The sequence below is a fragment of the Myotis yumanensis genome, unplaced genomic scaffold (genome assembly GCF_028538775.1).
Source record: "Myotis yumanensis isolate MYYU_CA2020_CCGP unplaced genomic scaffold, mMyoYum1.0.hap1 SCAF_8, whole genome shotgun sequence".
NCBI classification, from domain to species: Eukaryota; Metazoa; Chordata; class Mammalia; order Chiroptera; family Vespertilionidae; genus Myotis; species Myotis yumanensis.
In genome coordinates this window covers 74,113,467-74,134,595 of record NW_027223759.1, presented here as the reverse complement: position 1 = coordinate 74,134,595, position 21,129 = coordinate 74,113,467, and the positions used below count along the sequence as shown (strand labels likewise).

Sequence of the window (21,129 nt, the reverse complement as noted above, 5' to 3'; positions counted from 1 at the left end):
GAAAGAGGGTGGACCACATTCACATAACTTTTATTACAATATATTGTTGTAATTGTTCTATTTTATAATTAGTTATTGTTGTTAATGTATTACTATGCCTAATTTGTAAATTAAACTTTATTATAGGTGTTTATGTGTAGAAAAAAATGGAGTATATACAGGGTTTGCTGCAATCTGCAATTTCAGGCATCCACAGGGGTCTTGGAACATATTCCCTGCTGGTAATAGGGGACTATTGTATTTCAAAGTGGTATAGGCTTCGGATAATGTGTTTCATCAAGGTAGGAATTAGGATGTGCCCAGACTAATTCTCTGAAATCATAAGGGGGATAAAGAGTTGTAATAGTGTGTTACAGTCAGTTAGTACCCAGGGAGTAGAGTGTTATGGTCCACATTAAATTTCCATATCCAGACCATGAATTAAATATTGATTTTTGTAGGACAGGAATATAACAGGATAGTTCACTCTAAACTGACAATGCATATAAATTAATCATTTTGTGCGTGATTCAGAAATACCTTTCTTTGTTTTATTTCTGTGGTCTCTGTGTGGAGAAAGAAGTAAAGGACTGAACTTCCTTACCTGCTGGATATCATCACACCGACTTTTGTATTCAGAAGCACAGTATTTTAACTAAGGGGGACAGTGTAGAAGGGAGTCTCCCTGAGGGAACTCAGGATGGAATAGGATGGGAGATTCAGATAAGCAGTACTTTCTTTCATAAAGGCAAAGTATATTAGATTTGGGTATTGAGCTGCACTAACAAAATATATTAACATGGTAATAGAATCAACTGGCATAAACACAACTTATACTCACTTATAAATGAGAGTATAATGTAATATATTATTATCACATTAAGTACACTTACGTATATGAAATACTAAATATATAATAAATTATATAAAGTATATAATGTATAAGAAATAGAATTGGCTTAAATATACTAAAGTAATATTAATATTATATATATTATTTATTTCCTATAACACATAATATATAGTTAATATAATTCTCTCTATATATATACATAATTATATATATATATATATATATATATATATATATACTGTTTATTGTGTACTAGAGGCCCTGTATATGAAATCGTGCACAGGTGGGGTCCCTAGGCCTGGCCGACAATCAGGGCCCATCAGGTTCCCCGCCTCCCTGTCTCCCCCCTCCTCCTTCCCTAGCTGGCTGTGTTCCACCACTGCTTGGTTCCCTACCACCCCGCCTCCTCCCCTCCTCCTTCCCTCATTGCCATGTCTGCTGCTATCCACCCCTGGTTCCCTGTTCAATGTGCTCGGGAACATACAGCCCGGGGCCTGGCCTGGATCGGGCAATCAGGACCTGCCAGCCGGGAGAGGGACCGGGAGGTTGGTCGGCGGGCCCCATCGCGATTGGGGCCTGCGGGCTTGGGGCAGCTCCTGCGTTGAGCGTCTGCCCCCTGGTGGTCAGTGCGCGTCATAGTGATCGGTCATTTCGGTTGTTCTGGTTGTTTCATCGTAATGGTCGTTTAAGCTTTTAGAAACCCAGTGCACAAAATCATGTAGGTAGGGTCCCTAGGCCTAGCTTTCTGTGATCAGGGCCACCTTCTGCCTGTTCGCCAGTCCCCAGGCCAAATGTCGCCTCTGCTGCCGGGCTATCACGCCGTTGAGACTACCAGCTCATCCTTGGCTGCTCGGGGGCTCAGGCCTGTGGGAAAGCAGGCACTGGCTACTTCACCTTCATGTGCGTGCACTGGGCCAGCTGCTGACGGAATGTGTTACCCGCTCGGGGACCACTGCCGCCGCTGCTGCTGGGGCTTGAAGTGCTGATGGAAGCTGCAGGGCACGCCCACAACCTACCCACCCCAGCGTGAGTGGCCCTGAGCAGGCAGCGCATTCCATCAGCAGCCGGCCCGGAGTACGTTCATGGAGGTGTAGTCGCCGGCGCCCACTTTCCCGCAGGCCTGAGCCCCCAAGCAGCCGGGGATGAGCTGGTGATCCCAATGGCCTGACAGCCAGCCCGGTCCTCCCACCACCCACCCCGATTCCCCCGTTCACCATCGCTGATCCATTGGAGCCTGCGGGCCGGGGGAAGAGACCAAGAGGTCAGCCGTTCAACCCGCTTGCCAGTCCCCAGTCCTGCCTTGCACTGCTTGCGGGCCGGGACTGAGATGTGGTCAATACCGCCTCATGGCGATTGGTCGAGTGGTCATTCCTGTCATGACACGTATGCCCTCTGGCCTTTTATTATATAGGGTTATTGCAGAATATTGTACTGTTCCGACATGGCATACAGAGTGGATAAAGCAGTGTTTTAAACCTGAATTGATGATTACAAAACAATAATTCACTAATGTGTGGACAGTAAAATATATCTTGTCATATCCTGAAGTAAAACCCAGAACAGCACAAGCTATGTTTGAAAATATATAGAAATTCTAAGATTAGAGGACATGGACCCTTTTAATTGGGCTGTAAATTAGTGACTTGTGTAATGGTTACTCTGAATTGGGTCATGCGTTTCCAGCCTTCAGCCTTGTCACTGTGCACTTTGATCTCCTGTCTCCTGTCTTTGAAATGGTGGGGTAATACCTAACATACATGTGGGTCTCTGTGGCGTTTTATATCATCTTGTTCTTCGTGAACTGGCGGCAGACCTGAGATGTTTTGTGATGTGTTCATTGCTCTGTGTGCTTGTGTGTCCAGGAAGGGATATACAGGCTTTGGATCGGAAGTTGCATTTTAACCTCAATTTATGATGTAGATCCTAAAATTAAAATTATAAAATGGTTTCATTTTATGTTATCTACTAGAGGCCCAGTGCACGAAATTTGTGCGGGGTGTGTGTGTCCCTCAGCCCAGCCTGCACCCTCTTTAATCTGGGACCCCTCAAGGGATGTCCAACTGCCCATTTAGGCCTGATCCCACCGGGCAGTCAGGCATCCCTCTCACAATCCAAGACTGCTGGCTCCCAACTGCTCACCTGCCTGCCTGCCTGATTGCCCCTAACCGCTTCTGCCTGCCAGCCTGATCACCCCCTAACCACTCCACTGCCAGCCTGATCAATGCCTAACTGATCCCCTGCCAGCCTGATTGCCCCTAACTTCCCTCCCCTGCTGGCCATCTTGTGTCCACATGGGTGCAGGCATTTTGTGTTTTGGAGTGATGGCCAATTTGCATATTACCTCTTTATTAGATAGGATAATAATGAAGATTTAAACATATGGCCAACTACATCATCTAATGAGAATAGCATTGAACATGCAAAATATTTCCTTCTTGTTTTTCCTCTAGTAAAAGAGTGACTTGGGGGAAGAAGTTTGTGAACTTTTGCACATGAGGGGAAAATTCTTAGGGATTCACAATGTATATTAAAAACCTTGAGAAGTCGTATAGACAAGAGAACTTAAAATGTTAACTCTTTCTAGTTTCCAAATTTACACAATAACAGGGTCCCTCCCTGCCTCCTGATCTCTGAGGATGCTGCCATTCCCCTGGAAACATTTGGGCAGTTCCCACAGGTTGCCATGGTATCTTCAGTCTCAGTTGGATGGTGATTACACCAGGAGAGGCACGGGGACAGCACGGTGCTTCCTTGTCCCCAGAAGCTGGTAAAAGTTTAGTATATATTTTTAAATCATTTGTATACTAGCATTAAGTCTATCAAGTGATTAATGCTACCTCATAATAATTATTATTTTCATTATGCAAATGTAAACTACCCTCATAGCTCAAATGACATTTCTTCGATTCCATTTCATTTTAAGTGGAATTCCCACAAAGCACTTTCTGAAATTTCAATAATTCAGAGGAGTGGGAGGGGGTGGAGAGGACTCGGGGAGGCTAAAAGGAGTCGACACAGGCTGCAGGCCTCTGCCACGTGCTCACCCCGCTGGAAAAGGGTAATGAGGATGGATTTTTTTCAGCGCACTATTGAACGAAGAGCTTGAATGTCCTGTGGGGCTGTCAGCCTTTGGGCCGATGAGGGATGTATTTATTATTAACTTCTCTGATTCCTTTTAATTATTATATGTAGTGACAATTATTGTTGCGGGTACCCATCTCAGCTAAAAAAAATTAAGTGCATTAGAAATACAATTTTTCGATTCATCTTTAACTCAGTTTGGTTATTTATTTTGAGCCCTTTACCACCAGGGTCCTCATTTCTTTCTCTGGGATGTCCTCCTTAAGCCATCAGTCCACACTGGCCACCACTAGAGGACCCTTGTTCCTGACAGGCTGGCTGGTGACTCTGAAACTCTGTACCATTCTTGGTCCCTTGTGCTGCTTTCCCACTGTGCCCAGCCCTTGGATCTCTCTGAGGGGCTCAGTGGCCTTGGCCTCCTATGCTCGGATACCCCAGGCTGACACTTTCTTTCTGGGGAAGCAGGATATATTGTCTCTCTCCTCTCCCTGTCCTCTCTCCCCTTTATGTCCTTATCTGTTCTGCTGCAGATAGAAGTGCCAGAGAGGAAGCTCTTTATTTTGAGCTAGAAGGTCTGTGCCTGGGCGAGAGGGTCCCTCCATAAGAAACATCCAGCAGAACCTTGTTAATAGACTAGACTTCTGGTAACACCGAAACCAGACGCTTGGTGGGCTGTGTGCATTTTCAAAAATGTCCTCACATCACCCTCTCTGAATAAATCTGTGTTTCCGTAAGCAAGACATACTTCTTGAACACATTTCTCTCATTCCCCCAACCCCAAATGTAGGTGGGTACTGGGTTTCTGACTCACATGCCACCCTTCAGAAAATGGTGCCACTCAAAGCCCTATTAGCTGTGAGTGTGAAGCCATTTCTGGCAGAATCCTCAGGGTTCTAGCTGGGAGGCTGCATTTGGGCAGTTCTCGCTGCTGCTTATCTCTCTCTGCTTCTGGTGCTTCCTCTTGGGGAGAGGAGTGGTCTGAGTTAGCAGCCTTCATGCACACCGTCCAGGTCCTTCCCTTCTTAGGGTTTTTTCTGGGTGTCTGAAACTGTAATCATGTCAACAAATGCTAAAGGGACCACACTCACGCTTTTGTTATACCCTCTGTCAGTTTTCCTGAAAATATCTAAGAAAATTAAGGAGTTTGGTGGTTCTTCTTAAAATTGCCAGGCTGTTTTGGGGGCTGTGTGATACAGTTGTTACCGTGTTGAGCATAGTTTCTATCCCACTGCTGTTGGGGATATTATAATTAACCTGCAATATGGAGAAATAATTGATGTCATGGCTGGAGTGGAGTGGGACAGTAGCTGCTGGAAGGCCAGACAAGAGGCTGCTCCTTGCATTCCTACAAGGAAAGATAGTGGTTTGGACAAGGGTGGTGGTGGGAGGGTGAATAGCCTGGACAAATTGGATTGTGTTTGGGAGGTAAAGCTTGGGGGGGGCGGCGAATTGGATTTTATGTTTGTAAATAGCGTCTTCAGGATGCTTCTTAGACTATAATAATAAAAGTGTAATATGCTAATTAGACCAGACAGCCGATTGACCTTCCAGACATCATTCCGGATGTCCTTCTGGATGAAGACACAGGGGGCTGAGGCAGAGGTGGTTAGGGGCTATCAGGCAGGCAGGCGAATGGTTAGGGGCAATGAGGCAGGCAGAGGCGATTAGGGGTGATCAGGCAGGCAGGTGAGTGGTTAGGGATCAGGCAGGCAGGCAGGCGAGCAGTTAGGAGGCAGCAGTCCCATATTGCAAGAGGGTGCAGGCCAGGCTGAGGGCCCCCCACCCTGTGCATGAATTTCATGCACCAGGCCTCTATTATTGGATAAATGAACATTTCTAGTTGTTTTCTACATAGAAAAAAAAATTGTGATTCAGCCATGGTACTACTGTTTCTCATATAATTTTTTTCAAATGCAATAATTGGAAAATTATTTTTCAGACCATAAGAGTAGTGTCTCAAATAGTTATAACATTACTGCTTCAACACAGGAATCACAACTCCTTTGAAAAAGAAATTAGATTAACTGGATGTTCTGTCCACCGAAATGCAGCTTATGTTTTGTTCTCCCTCACTGTCCATTATGAATGTGTGCTCCTACAAAGAGAGATTTGTTGAGAAGCAGATATACTCCATGTAACCAGTAGAAAATTGATCTTACTAAGAAAAAATATTATCTCAAGTATGTTCTAGTGCAATTTTTATCCTAGAAAACAATTAATTCTTGAGTTGCGTTAGCGGCGAACAACCTGGGTGCCATCCGGCCCTTTTGCTCCGTGTATTTTTAAAGCCCTAGGTCCATAGTCCCGGCATTCCCGCCTCTCTGGTGAACCTGTCAGGGACAGTACACAGGCCTCCATTACCAAGCCCAGCGTGTATTGATTATTCAGTGTGGAATTAGCACTTTACTCTCTTTAGGGGGCAGGGACAGAGTTTGAAAATTCTGCCTCCTGAGCGCCTGTTCCAGTTTGCTTTCTGAATAGGAAAAGAAACAGACTTGAGAAACTCGGCTTTCCTCTGTGTCTGACTTACTCTTCAATGCCTTCCACTTAGCGGATAGAAAATGCTGCATAAAGGATTCCTTCAGGGGATCTAGAAGGCTTAACTGAAGTCAAGTCCCAGGTGAATGGAGATGCACTTAGGGGATGAGAACACCCCATAAATATCCCTGGACAGGCATTAGAGCCGCAGGAGTTCCCGGGCCACCGCCGAGCCCGGTCATTGAGCCGGGACCAGGAGCTTTAGGCTGGAGAGCAGGGCCAGCTCTGGGTCCTCACCCCAGCTGTACTCAGGGCGGAACCCCTTCCAAATATTTACCTGCAGACTTTGCAAGGCTTCATCTGCTCAAGAGCTATCGCTGTTAAAAATAGTTATGCCCTGGCCAGGTGGCTTGGTGGGTTGGAGCACCTCCCATACATCAAAATGATGCAGGTTTGATCCCCAGTTGGGGCGTGTATGGGAGGCAAACAATTGATGTTTCTCTCTCATCTCTCTCTCTCTCTCTCTCTCTCTCTCTCTCTCTTCCTTTCTCTTTCAAATCAGTAAACATATCCTCTGGTCAGGATTTATTATATTAAAGCACTTAAACTGCAATTGATGTGGAAAAGGTTTGGAGTCAATAAAATTGTGGAGACAAATCCAGTTTCCCGGCCCCTGAGCTGTGTACCTTGACCAGGTTCTTGGACTTCATGCTTTGATGATCTCATCTAGCAAAGCAGACCAGTATCAATAAGTATGTATGGGCTTGGGGAGATAGTAGGTATTCAAAAAAAAAAAAAAGACAGCTGTTACTAACATTACTCTAGTTATTCTAAAAACACAATTTCTAATTGGTGCCTGAGGCTTCTTTTTGTGCTAACCCCTGGGACGTCGCTGGATGTTCTCGAACAGAAGCTCAGCCTTGTTCTCAAGCTTGCAAAGTCAGGCGGGACACAGTTCACATAACACAGTGAGGGTACCCTGAGAGGAGCTGCTTCCGGTGCCTATCCAGGAACCGAAAAACCTCAGCATTAACAGGCAGTTTGTTGCTTGTGTGTTTTGTGTTTTCATGAAATTTCCACCTTTTTGTTGTTTCTCCTCCCTTCCTTTCCCCACACCTTGGATTACAACCATTTAGGGGGTCCTATTCTTTCCTTGTAGTCTTAGAACTTTATAGTGAAGCCAGTGTGTTATAGTGTAATATCACTGAATCGGGTGTCTGGGATGAAATTGTCAGTCCCATTTCTCGCTCAAAATGACTGTGTGACCTTGGGCAAGTGAATGAATTTGCCTGGGCTTTATTGCCTCCTCCAAACACTGTGGGCTAAATGATTCCCTTTTCGTTCCCACATTCTAGGCAGTAAGCAGGCTGTAGGGTTTAGTGATCTGAAAAGATCCACTTTGTGTCAGAATGCAGTGAAGTTGATGAGGTTTGAGAGTCTCTTCTAGGCCTCAGAATTTTTAGAAAGTGGAATGGAAACCAAAAATATTGATAAACAATTGTAAAGGGTAGTTTTCTGTCTGTGGTGTTGGCATTAACTGATGAGTCATTCAGATAAGTTTCCAATCTGCTTTGCTGTTGAACTACTTTTAATGGATTAGTTGCCACTGGCAACTAATAATTTGTAGCCATAAGTGATAAGTAACAGGGGCACTTTGCTTTTCATTAAGAGACATCTGTCCACCAAGATGAAATGGACTCAGGAAGTGCTGCTGGGTGTCAAACAAAAACACAAGCACACAGAAAGAGCCTGGGCATCAGGAAAAATGCCTGTGCTTACTTTGAAGTTTAAATATTCAGCTCGAACACTCTGTGGTATTCTCACATGGAATCATGAACTGTCTTCAAAAGTACATCTTTATACCTATGAAAAATAAGATATATTGGGAAGCTTTTAACTGTTGCTGTTAAAATTTTCTGAAGAGATTTATTGGAATGTTTTAGCATACAGATCCTTCAGATAAAAGGATATGCTTGATTTGGAAATTGTTTTACTATTAATAAAGGAATTTTGTGTTTCTGTAAAAAGTGCAATGGAGTTTTTAGATGAAATGCATTAGGGTTGAAATGCCTTCTCATTTAAAAACGTTTTCTCCATTGTATTTCTATTGATATCTGATGCATGACTCACTGTAATTAGTAATGGCTGTTACTAATGAACAGGTTTCCTCTGCCAGTTTAGAAAGTATCGGGTGGCTAGTATTGGAAAGGTTATTAATTATCATGATAGATTTAGAAACATTGTCTTGGAAACTATCGTCTCTTCGGGGCTTCTGTGAGCATATCTGCCTCCAGTGCTCTCTCCCAACTTCCGGTTTACTGCTTTAGATCCAATGAGCTTTAGAAAGCCAAAGCATTAAGACTGTCAGTCCTGCCCTGCTGGTGTGGCTCAGTGGTTGTGTCGACCTATGAACCAGGAGGTCATGGTTTAATTCCCTGTCAGGACACATGCCCAGGTTGCTGGCTCGATCCCCAATGAGGGGCATGCAGGAGGTGGCCCGATCAATGATACTCTCTTATCATTAATGTTTCTATTTCTCTCTCCCTCTCCCTCTCTAAAATCAATTAAAAAATGAAATAAAATAAAAAAGACGGTCAGTCCTGTGTATAAAATAAGTATAGATAGGGCTGAAGGAGGGGCCCCATGTTCTTTTCATGAGCAAATGGGCATGACATGCAGCGCACAGATTTTGAGAGATATTTAATGCCTCATTCATTTTTATACCCCCAGAGTATAATACACTACCTTCCAAGTAGCGGGTAATTAATAGTAGTTATTTTAATAAATGAATACTCACATCACACTTTTTTTATTCCTTGAGTTCTTTGATCTATTTTAGAAATATGATTTCTTAGGTAATGCCATTTCTTAGATAATTGTCCACTATGTAAAGGGAGAGATTACACTGATTATATCACGGTTGATATGAAAGCTTTTTGAAAAGTCACTACATAAATTTCAAGCTTTTTCTTGGAGGTGAGGCATCTTACAGGTAAGCCAGTGTTGTTTGATCTTGCCTTTTGTAATTCTGAGGTTTATGAGAGCTTTGATGTAGCGATGATCTGCAAACAATTTGTTTAAGACACTAAAGCTCTGCATTGGCATTTATGTCATTCCTCACCCCCTTTTGCTCCAGTTAAAAATAAGACAATGTCAGAATAATAAAGCAATGTCAGAATAATAAAAGCTGTGCTTTAAAAAATGAATAATAAAACAACCATTTCCTATTGCATGAATGGTATTAAATCAGGGTTGCTGCCTCAAACAGGGGGAGAACTGTGCAAAAACTATGGGGTGTGTGCTTATTCCCTCTTCCTCTAGAATTCTTCTTTTTTTTGCAGGTATTATAGTGAATACCACACCTAAAATTCAGACATCCAGCAGGTGGTTTTAAATGTGCTGATTTAGATTGGGTGATACATGCATCAAAACTAAGCCAGTTAAGGATAACTTGATCAAGAGAACAATTTGCCAGAACTTTTCTACTTCTGGAGGAATATTACATTAGAGTATTCATATATTTGCACTTTCTACAAAAACATAGGCAGGGGAAGAGAGAGAGAGAGAGAGAGAGAGAGAGAGAGAGAGAGAGAGAGAGAGAGATCACAGTATTAATTGTGAATGTGACCTGAGAGTTCATTAATGCTACCTTTCCAGTCCAAACAATTTATTTCTTTACACCAGAATTTTAACCTGTTAATTGAAACTCACATGACTTAAAATACGTAGCATTTTATTCCAGGGTAACTGTGTTTATTCCACAGAAAGGGGGTAGTAAGATGAAGGTGGATGATGTTTTTATGTAATGTTGGTCTAGGTAAAAAAGTACAGAATGGCTATTCCCATTATAGCATTGAGATGTTTGCTGCAAATATAACGCAGTATGCATTTTAATTTAGAGCCATATTATGTCTGTAGTTAAACTTTTGATTCTTTAATTGTTCTAAGTTTTGTTTTATTTGTATTACTTGAGACCTGTTCTCAGTTAAGAAATAAAAAATGATTGATGTCTAAAAACAGGGGTTTCTTATATTTTTCTTTAGATTATCTTTAGATATATATTCTGAATATAATAATATTTCATATGTGTGACAAATTTAAAGGTGTTTTTTTTTTCTTATGCAACTGCTCAAAATTTTAATATGTTCTTTCATTTCTGAACGTGGGCAAGGGACATAATATTTCTCAAACTGCAGGCCACGTTTCACTTTAACATGCATGTTTTTTGAAATGGCAGAACTTCTCAGAGCCGCGTGGTTTTCACTATTGTGTGTGCTTAATGTTCAGAGTCATCCATAACTGAATAAATAAGAGAATACATTTTCTCTCCTTGCCTGAAAAGTGAAAATTGCTGAGAGGTCTTGCCTCCATCGCATACATCTTGCTTGCAACTTATTTTTCATTTATTCCAAGCAAACACAATTCACTTTACATTTGCTTGCTATTTACTTGGTTTTTAGTTGTTTCAACATAAGAAGAAACTATTCTTTCTCAGCTGTGCAGGAGCTGTGCTCCTAACTTTCCAGGGCTAGGAGTGGAAACCCCTGCTCGCATACCATCTTGATTATTTGTTCTACTCATACTCAAAAGAGTATTAACTCACACATAGAAGAGGTCATAACTAAGCTACAAACAAATCTGCCTTGTGATTTTAGGATCACATATACCAACGCACACCTAGGAAGGGCTTCTTTCAAATGCAGGTCATGAGCCCAAGCGAGGAGTCCCACAGGCCTGGAGTCCCATTGTAGTGACCACATACTGGCTGTGTACCCTTGGAAGTGCTTTGTCAGGTCTCTGACGTTCGTTTTCATCAATGGATAAAAGGTGCTCCAGCTCATAGGATCATTTAAGGAACAGGAAGGTACTTGGCAAATCACTGTGGCGTGATGTAAACCGGCTGTTTAAAAACCACAAGGCCTTGATTTGCCTTGATTTGTAGTGTGATATAAATCCTCCCACCACGGCCAATTTCCAGCTATGTATGATTTAACAGCCACCTGGTAAAATTCCTAAATATTTAACAGTCCCCTGGCACCAACCAAGTGCAGCCCACCATTGCTAGCCCTCAATAAATGGCAATAATTATTTGTTAATAATTATCTTTTGTCCTCCATTGATCTAGAAAAAATATTCCTGTTTGGAAAATTCTGTATAGATGGAGGATGTGAAAGCTAAGGAAAGAATAGTAATTTACAATGTTTAAAATGTTAATGATTTCAAATAACAAACAAAAAAGCTCCCTTCAGAATTTTAGAAGTAGGCAGAAAACTAGTAAGAAAACAACATTTACTACTATGAAATGTGTTAATGAAATGCTTTAAAATAGGGATAACTTTGTAAAATATTCTGGGTGACTTAAATTTAATATTAACTTTTTCAAGATTAGTTTGGAATGACTTAACTTTCTGGTCTTAGATTATTTAATCTACACACACACATACACACACACACACAGAGACAGACACACACACACACACAAATCCTAACTGGAAAAGTGTGTGTATTTGATACCTATCAAATAGAGATAAACTGGCAGCCATTATTTTAAAACCCAGTGCTTTACAAAAAAAGTTTCCTTTAAATTTATCCAAATAACTTTTATATCATTCAAGGCTGATTTTGGATTTTCAAAGTTGGCTGCAATCATACGTCTTTTTGAAATGTTCCTTTACTGAATAACTGCGGAAATAATTTTTTCGTGGTAATAATAACAATTTGCATGTTTAATCTGACATGATGGACAGGGGATGGCATATTAAAATGAAACTACTCCAGAACAGCTGGACATATTAAGCCTGAAAATACCTTTTATGTAACAATGGACATCTCAATATACAAAGTGCAAAGCTGTGAGCGATGTAGAAGGGAATCAGGAGACTTGAGAGCAAATCAGTTTGTGCTGAGAGCACCACTTTCCATGCACATGTCCTGGGCCATGAGCAAGGCTGGGCAACAGGCCGGGGGAAGCATGTGGGAAACCAAGGGAATTGGTGAGTAGAAGCTGATTCACTCTAGTGAAACTCCTCTGTCCATGTCTGTAAGAGACTAGTGTGGAGGTGCTAAAAGAAGAGGGTGTATTTTCTGTTAATCCCACTCACAAAGTAAGGAATCACTGGAACTCTAGCTCCACAGGGTATTGCCTAGGTTTATATACCCAGAGCAGGGCCATGAGGAAGAACTGGGATGATTGTGTGTATTAGAACCCAAAACATTGTCCACTCAAGTGAGATCCTCATGTGGCATGTGGACCCAGTTGCAAATACCCGTCTCTGGGGCTGCTAAGTGCATTTGACTGTGCACACATGTACTGTTCCTAGACATGCAGTAGATGTGCATGAAGTATATTCCGTGAAGTAATTAACATATTTAAGTGAAAGGGAGAAATGTTTTATGTTTTTCTATTGACACAAAATGGGGTCACTTAGAGTCCTTGCGAAAAGATATATAATTAGCCTTCTGGACAAGCCAGCTGGTATGTCACCAAAAAAAAAAAAAAAAATGTGAGAAACATCAACTGGCAGGTCTTTCATCTGCTCATTTCTTGGACTTTTTCCCACAAAAACTAATTCATTAATTTAAAGATTTGGCATATGACAAGGCAATGTGGGAAACTTTACCTGGAGTCAATACCTATCAGAAATCAAAAGGGATATATTTCAAGGACTGTAGGAGCAGGGTTTGCAAAGGCAATTCAGCACTAATTATTCTTTTATGACCTTACTTCATCCCCTATATCATATTTTTTTCTTTTTTATGTAATTTATTCTGCAAGCAAAAACCAAAATTGAGGACAAATATTTAGAAAATGAAAATATATTTAGGATAATTTGGCAGGTTATTTTTTAATAACATATTTCTCTTTTGAGCTATTTAAGATATGAGCCAAAGGATTGAAAACATGATAAATCCTACTTTATTAAAACTTGGATCTAGGGCTTTTCTTTTAGATGAAACACTGCCCAACTGGAAAGTATTAATAATGAATTAGATATATAGGCTTTGAACATAATAATTACAATGATTCCAATCTTTTTTTAAGTATTGTCTACTTTGCACCACATTATATCATTGATCCTCAGAACAGCTCTATAAGTCAGTGCTTTTTTAATCTTCTTCCTATGTAGTTAAGGAAACTAAGGCTTAGACATTTATTGTTTTGTTGTTGTTGTTGAAAGTATTACATATGTCCCCCTTTTTCCTCATTGATCTCTTCTATTCTGTTTCTCTACCCTCCCCTCCGCCTCGCCCCCACCCGCCCGCCTCAGGCCTTCATCACCTTTTTGTCTGTGTTCCATGGGTTATGCATATATTCGTATGAGTTCTTTGGTTGACCTCTTCCCACTTACCCACCCTCCCCCATGTTCCCTCTGAGATTCGACAGTCCGTTCTATGCTTCTCTGTCTCTGGATCTATTTTGTTCATCAGTTTATTTTGTTCATTAATTTCCACATATGAGTGAGATCATGTGATACTTGTCTTTCTCTAACTGGCCTGTTTCGCTTAGCCTAATATTCTCCAGGTCCCTCCATGCTGTTGCAAATGGTAAGAGTTACTTCTTTTTTTACAGCTGCATAATATTCCATTGTGAAAATGTACCACAGCTTTTTTATCCACTTACCTACTGATGGGCACTTGAGATGTCTCCAGATCTTAGCTATTGTAAATTGTGCTGCTATGAACATAGGGGTGCATACATTCTTTCTGATTGTAGTTTCTGTTTTCTTAGGATATATTTCTAGAAGTGGGATCACTGGGTCAAATGGCAGTTCCATATTTAATTTTTTGAGGAAACTCCATACTGTTTTCCATAAGAATTTTTTTTAAATCCTCAACCAAGGACATGCTTAGAGAGAGGAAGGGAGGGAGGGAGGGAAGGAAGGAGAGAGGGAGGGAGAAAGAGAGAGAGAGAGAGAGAGAGAGAGAGAGAGATATTATGAGAGAGAAACATCAATGTGAGAGAGAAACATTCAGTTGCCTTCTATACATGCCTGGACTGGTGATCAAACCTGCAACTCAGGTATGTGCCCTGACTAGGAATTGAACCCACAATCTTTCAGTGCACAGGACGACACTCGACTAACTGAGCCTCTCCAGCCAGACAAGGGTTAGAAATGTGAAATAATTTCTCCAAGTTTCTATTGCTAGTAGGAGAGGAAAGGGGGATTACATAAAGGCCAACTGATGGACAATCACATTCGGAACCACTAAATTATATTGTCCACCAAAATTTGCAATTTCCCATCAGCTGTAGGAAAAGTCTGCAGATTGCCCTGTTTTTGTGTGGATGGTGGCATGGAGCCTCTGAGTAACTGACACCTTGTTTCTCTGCCTGTAGGCCCCTGGGGACGGTGTACAGGAGACTGTGGGCCTGGAGGAGTCCAGACTCGGGCACTGTGGTGCTTCCACTTTGAAGGTTGGACAAGTCACCTGTCCAGCTGTGATGAGAACCACAGGCCTCCAAAGGAGAGAAGCTGCTTCCGAGTCTGTGACTGGCACAGCGACCTCTTCCAGTGGGAGGTCTCTGACTGGCACCACTGTGTGCTTGCTCCCCCCGCCCTGGGCCAGGCCAAGCCTCGGACCTCCGAGTGCGTGACGGCCCAGCATGGGCTGCAGCACCGGACTGTGCGCTGTGTTCAGAAGTTGAACAGGACCATGGTCGCCAGCGAAATATGTGAGCACTTTGTCCCTCAGCCCCCCACAGAACAAGCTTGCCTCATTCCTTGCCCGCGGGATTGTGTTGTATCCGAGTTCTCACAATGGTCCAAGTGTAGCAAGGGATGCGGGAAGCGACTGCAGCACCGGACTCGCGTGGCCATCGCTCCCCCTCTCTATGGAGGGTCTCACTGTCCCAATCTGACGGAGACAAGAATCTGTGACGCCCCCATCTCCTGTCCTCTCGGCGAAGAGGAATATACTTTTAGCCTTAAAGTTGGCCCATGGAGTAAATGTAGACTGCCTCAGCTGAAGGACATGGACCTCACCGGAAGAACTGTTGTGGATTTTAGCTCTGATTCAAAGGAGCAAGTCACCTTGAGATACCCAGGTTACAAGCCACATCACCACGCCAAGCCCTGGGACATAGAGATAGGTTATCAAACCCGGCAGGTGTGGTGTACGAGGAGTGATGGGAAAAATGCCATGATAAGGTAGGAGGCCTTCCGTGTTCCTATTTTTGACTCACCTAAATATCATACAGTGTAATTTTATAAGGTTTCTTTCCGATTTTCTGCAAAAGGACAATTGTAAGCAGGTTTGGGATCTGGGTTTTTAGAAGTTTTATTTGAGAAGTCTTCAATTTTAATTCTAAAAATACCAGAGTGTATGCCAGGCAATGCTCTGAATTCTTGCATAATTGGTAATGGAACTATATTGGGTGTCATATATTTCCACACTTTATCAAATATCAACCAATTAAAACAAAAATCTTTTATTACTATAGTAATAAAAAGATATTATAAATATTCAACTTTACTCAAATTGGTGATATAAGTTATTTAAATGATCATTTTTAATAATTTTTTCGTAAACTTCTTTTATTGCTTTAGTTTTGTTGTCATGATTAAGAAAGACTTTTTTTTACATCTGAGATGTAGATTTTTTTATAATAGAACTAATATTAATATGTTAATCTAAGACTGCTTTCTTTGGTGTTGATATGATAAAAATATTAACTTGAACAGCAAATAATTAGAATTACAACCTCTACAGGGTATGAACTAAACTTAAAAGCCATTATCTAGGTTTCAAGATTATGTGTAATTGTTTTATTTTAAATTGTAGTATAAAACATCATGACATTAAACCCAGGGAACTATGTTAAAGTAATATTTGTTTAATTTTCCCCCAGAAGGCCTTAATTGGAAACACTAGTATATTGCCAAGTTTCTTCAAAATTAAGATGCTTTTCAATAGTATTTAAATTACCAAACAATGAAACACTCATCTTTAAAATTAATCATTATCATCAGTTACTGTTTTCTGGGGATCCACAGCTGGCTGGGAGAGGTTCAGAAGGCTACTTCTGCTATTCAAGAACAAAGAAATGTGATGATTTTTTTTATTTGACCTCAAAAATGAGCATATTTTATCATTCTGATTTATGCTGTATACAATTTGCAAGTCCATTGAAGAGTGATTTTCTGCCTTTTACTATTGCCTCCCTCTGTGAAGCCCAAAAGATTAAGTAGATGATTTGGGTGATTATTATTTGAATATGTATGTGGGATTCTGTAATAACATTGTTTTCTTAATATTCTACATTGTATTATTACATAGAATGTTTTCATCTTTAGTTTGCTTGTTTTTACCAATTTCTTTAAAAATATTAATAGATTTTATTTTTAGAGCAGTTTCAGTTTTATATTTACAGAGAATTTGAGTGGAAAATACAGAGTTCTCATATGCCTTCTCATCACCCCTCTTCCACACATACACTGTTTCACACACATATCTTGCATTGGTGTAGTATATTTGTTACAATGGATGAGGCAATATTGATACATTACTATAGCAAGAGTACATTAGAGTTCTATGGGCTTGTACCGATGTATAATGACGTGCATCCATCATTGCCATATCATAGAAAATAGTTTCACTTCCATAAAAATCTGTAATCCATCTGCTGATCTAATGCTTCTTCTCCTTGAACCCTTGCTAACCAATGATCTCTTATTGTCTCCATATTTTGTCTTTTCCCAGAATGTCAGAGTGTTGTACTGATGTGCTGTATGACCTTTTCTGTTTAGCTTTGTTCACTTGGCAATATACAGTTAAGGGTCCTCCATGTCTATTCATGGCTTGATAGCTCGGTTGTTTTTATCACTGAGTATTCCGTTGTCCGAGTGTACCACACTTTTTTATCCATTCACCTATTGAAGGACATATCGGTTGCTTCCAAGTTTCCGCACTTGTGTATAAACTGCTATAAACATTCATGTGAGATTTTTATGTGGCCATGTGTTTTCAGTGCATATGGGTAAAAGTCAATGAACACAATTCATGGATATTATAGTAAGAGTATGTATAGTTTCTACAAAATTTCTGAAATGCCTGTCAAAATGGCTGTATAATTTTTTTATCCCCAATAACAATGAATGAGAATCCAACTGCTTCACGTACTGGCAGGACTTGTTGTTTTCAGCGCTTTGGGTTTTAGTCATTTTAATAGGTATATGATGGAATCTTGCTTTAATTTTCCATTCCTTAATTTTATATGATGTGGAGCATCTTTTCATATGCTTATTTGCCATCTGTATATCTTCCTTGGTGAGATGTCTGTTTAGATCTCTTATCTATTTATTGATTTGTAGGTTTCATTCTTATTGTTGAGTTTTAAGAATTGTTTTATTTTCTGTTTTATCAAATGTCTTTCAAAAATATTTCAGCCCTGGCCAGTGTGGCTCAGTTGGTTAGGTATCATCCCATGCATGTAAAGGTTGCAAGTTCGAGTCCTGATCAGGGCACATGCCCAGGTTTCAGGCTTGATCCCCAGTAGGGGGCATGCAGAAGGCAACTGATGAATGTTTTGTTCTCATATTGATGCTTCTCTCTTTCCCTTTCCCTTCCTCTCTCTAAAAATCAATTATAGTGCAGTTTGTGACCTGTCTTCTTATTCTCTTAACAATGTCTTTCACAAAGAAGTTTTTTGTTTGTTTGTTTTTTTACCTTAATGAAGTTCAGTTTATCATTATTTCTGTTATGGATCATTCTTTGTTGTTAAATCTAAAATATAAAGAAATAAAAAATCACCAAACCCAAGGTCCACTATATTTTTTCTAATGTTATCTTCTACAAGTTTTATAGTTTTGCACTTTACATTTAGGTTTATGATCTATTTTGAGTGAATTTTCGTGACAGGTGTAAGGTCTGTGTCTTGATTTACTATTTTTTTTGGTTGTTCTATCACCATGCATTAAAAAGATTATCCTTTCTCCACTGCATTGCCTTGTTCCTTTGTCAAAGATCAGTTGACCCTATTTGTGTGTATTTATTTCTGAGCTGTCTTTATTGCATTGATCCCTTTACATATTCCTTGCTAATAACACACTGTCTTTAATACTAAAGATTTATTGTAAGTCCTGAAGTTGGGTAGTCCTGAATTAGTTTTGTGTTGATTGACTCTTCTGGATCTTTTGTCTTTTCATATACATTTTAGAAGCATTTGGTCCATAACCACACAACCACACATTTGTTCAGAATTTTCTTATAATGTACAGATTAATTTGGGAAGAACTAACATCTTGATAATATTTAATCTTCCTATTTATTTACATGGGTTATCTCTCCATTTATTTAAATTTTCTTTGATTTCTTTCACCAGAGTTTTGTACTTTTTCTCATATAGACCTTGTACATATTTTATTAGATTGACACTTAAGTATTTCACATATTTTTGGTGCTAATACAAATGTATTGTGTTTTTAATTTCAAATTCTATGTTTTCATTGTTGGTACACAAGATAGCAATTGTCTTGTATGTTAATCTTGTATCCTACAACTTTGTTATAATTGCTTATTAGTTTCAAGAGGCTTTTTGTTGTTACTATTGTTGATTCTTTGGAATTATCTGTATAGATAACTATATCATTTGCAAATATTTCTTTTTTTCTATCTATATACCTTTTATTTCCTATTCCTGTTTTATTGCATTATCTAGGACTTCTATTATGATCTAAAATAGGAGTGGTAAGAAGGAACATCCGTGCCTTGTTCCTGATCTTAGCAGGAAAGCATCTGGTTTCCCACCACTAAGTATAATGTGAACTGTAGGGTTTTTATAGATGTTCTTTATCCATTTGAAGAAGTCACCCTCTATTCCTAGTTTGCTGAGAATTTTTATCATGCATAGGTCTTGGGCTTTGTCAAATGCTTTTTTTCTCCATATATAGATCAGATTTATTAATGTTCTTTTTAAAAATGTATTTTTATTGATTTCAGAAAGGAAGGGAGAGGGAGAGAGGGATAGAAATATCAATGATAAGAGAGAATCATTGATTGGCTGCCTTCTGAATGCCCCACACCGGGAATCGAGCCTGCAGCCCAGGCATGTGCCCTGACCGAGACTCGAATAGTAACTTCCTGGTTCATAGGTTGATGCTCAACCACTGAGCCATGCTGGGTGGGCTATTAATATTCTTGATTACATTATTGATTTTTGAATGTTGAACAAGCTTTGCACACCTGAAATAAATCACACTTGCTTGAGGTGTATTATATTTGTAATATATTGTTGGATATTATTTGCTAATATTTTGTTGACCCTTTTTACATACATACTCATGACTGATATCAGTCTTAATTTTCCTTTCTTGTAATGGCTTTCTTCAGTATTGGTATTAGGGTAATGCTGGCCTCATAGAATGAATTGGGACATATGTCCTCTGCTTTGTTTTTCCAAAATAAATTATAGAGAATTGCTATATATTTTTTTTCCTTGAATGTTTGATGGAATTTGACAGTGAACCCATCTGGTCCTGGTGTTTTATGTTTTGACAGGTTATTAATTATTGATTCAATTACTTTAATGGCTATATATCTGCCAGGGCAGGTCTGCCTTGGTGTGTGTGGCTCAGTTATTAAGGATTGTCCCATGCATGTAAAGGTCACCTGTTCGATTCTGGTCAGAGCACATGCCTGGGTTCCAGGCTTGATCCCCAGTATGGGTCGTGCAGGAGGCAGCTGATCATTATTTTTTTCTCTCTTGCTAAAAATCAATAGCATACATATTTAGATATAGATCTATTCAGATTATAAATTTCTCCTTGTGTGAGTTTTAGCTGTGTGTGTTGTTTAAGGAATTAATTCATTCACCTAAGTTATCAAATTTGTGGTCATAGATTTATGTTTTTGAATGTTTATAATATTCCTATATTATACTTTTAATGTCCATGAGATCATTAGTGATGACCCCTCTTTAATTACTGATATTAGTAATTACTGAAATTAGTAATTTCTCTTTATCTTAGTTAACCTACCCAGAGATTTATCAATTTTATTGAACTTTTCAAAGAACCAATTTTTGATTTTAGTTATTTTTTTTCTATTTATTTTCTGTTTCTAATTATATAGATTTCAGCTCTAGTTTTTATTTAATTCTACTTACTTTGGATTGAATTTGCTGTTCTTTTTGTAGTTTACTAACGTAGAAGTTTAGGTTATTAACTTTAGATATTTATTCTTTTCTAATATGCAAATTCAGTGCCACAAATTTTCCTCTTAGCACTGCTTTCATTGCACCCTACTATTTTAATGTTGGTTTAGTTCAAAATATTGTTTAATTTCTCTTGATTTTTTTTTACTCTGGCCCTTGTAGTATTTCGAAGTGTGTTGTTTAAACACCATGGTTCTCCAGCCATCTTTCTATTATTTTTTGTAGTTTAATTCTGTTGTGCTCTGAGAGCATACTTTGTATGATTTCTATACTTTTAGATTCGTACAGGTGTGTTTTATAACCCAAAATGTGGTCCGTCTTGGTGAATGTTCTGTGTAAGCCTGAGAGAATGTGCATTCTACTTTGTTGGATGAAGTAGTCTATAAATGTCGATTATATTCAGATGATTAATGGTGCTGTTTAGTTCAACTATGTCCTTACTGATTTTTTGCCTGTTGGATCTGTCCACTTCTAATAGAGGAGTGTTGAAGTCTTCAACTATAATAGTAGAATCATCTAGTCTTCTTTGGAGTTTTATATGTTGTTGGGCATATACATATTCCAGGATTGCTATGTCTTTTGGGAG

At 39.6% G+C, this 21,129-nt stretch overlaps 1 protein-coding gene across 1 annotated transcript in view; it reads left to right on the top strand.

The window, feature by feature from the left end:
* THSD7B (thrombospondin type 1 domain containing 7B) overlaps positions 1 to 21,129 on the top strand; it is an 838,394-nt gene that overhangs the window by 266,046 nt on the left and 551,219 nt on the right. Inside the window, exon 3 of the mRNA XM_070423466.1 lies at positions 14,730 to 15,540. Within this exon, the coding sequence (XP_070279567.1) occupies positions 14,730 to 15,540 (811 nt within the window). The remainder of the gene's footprint in view (positions 1 to 14,729; positions 15,541 to 21,129) is intronic.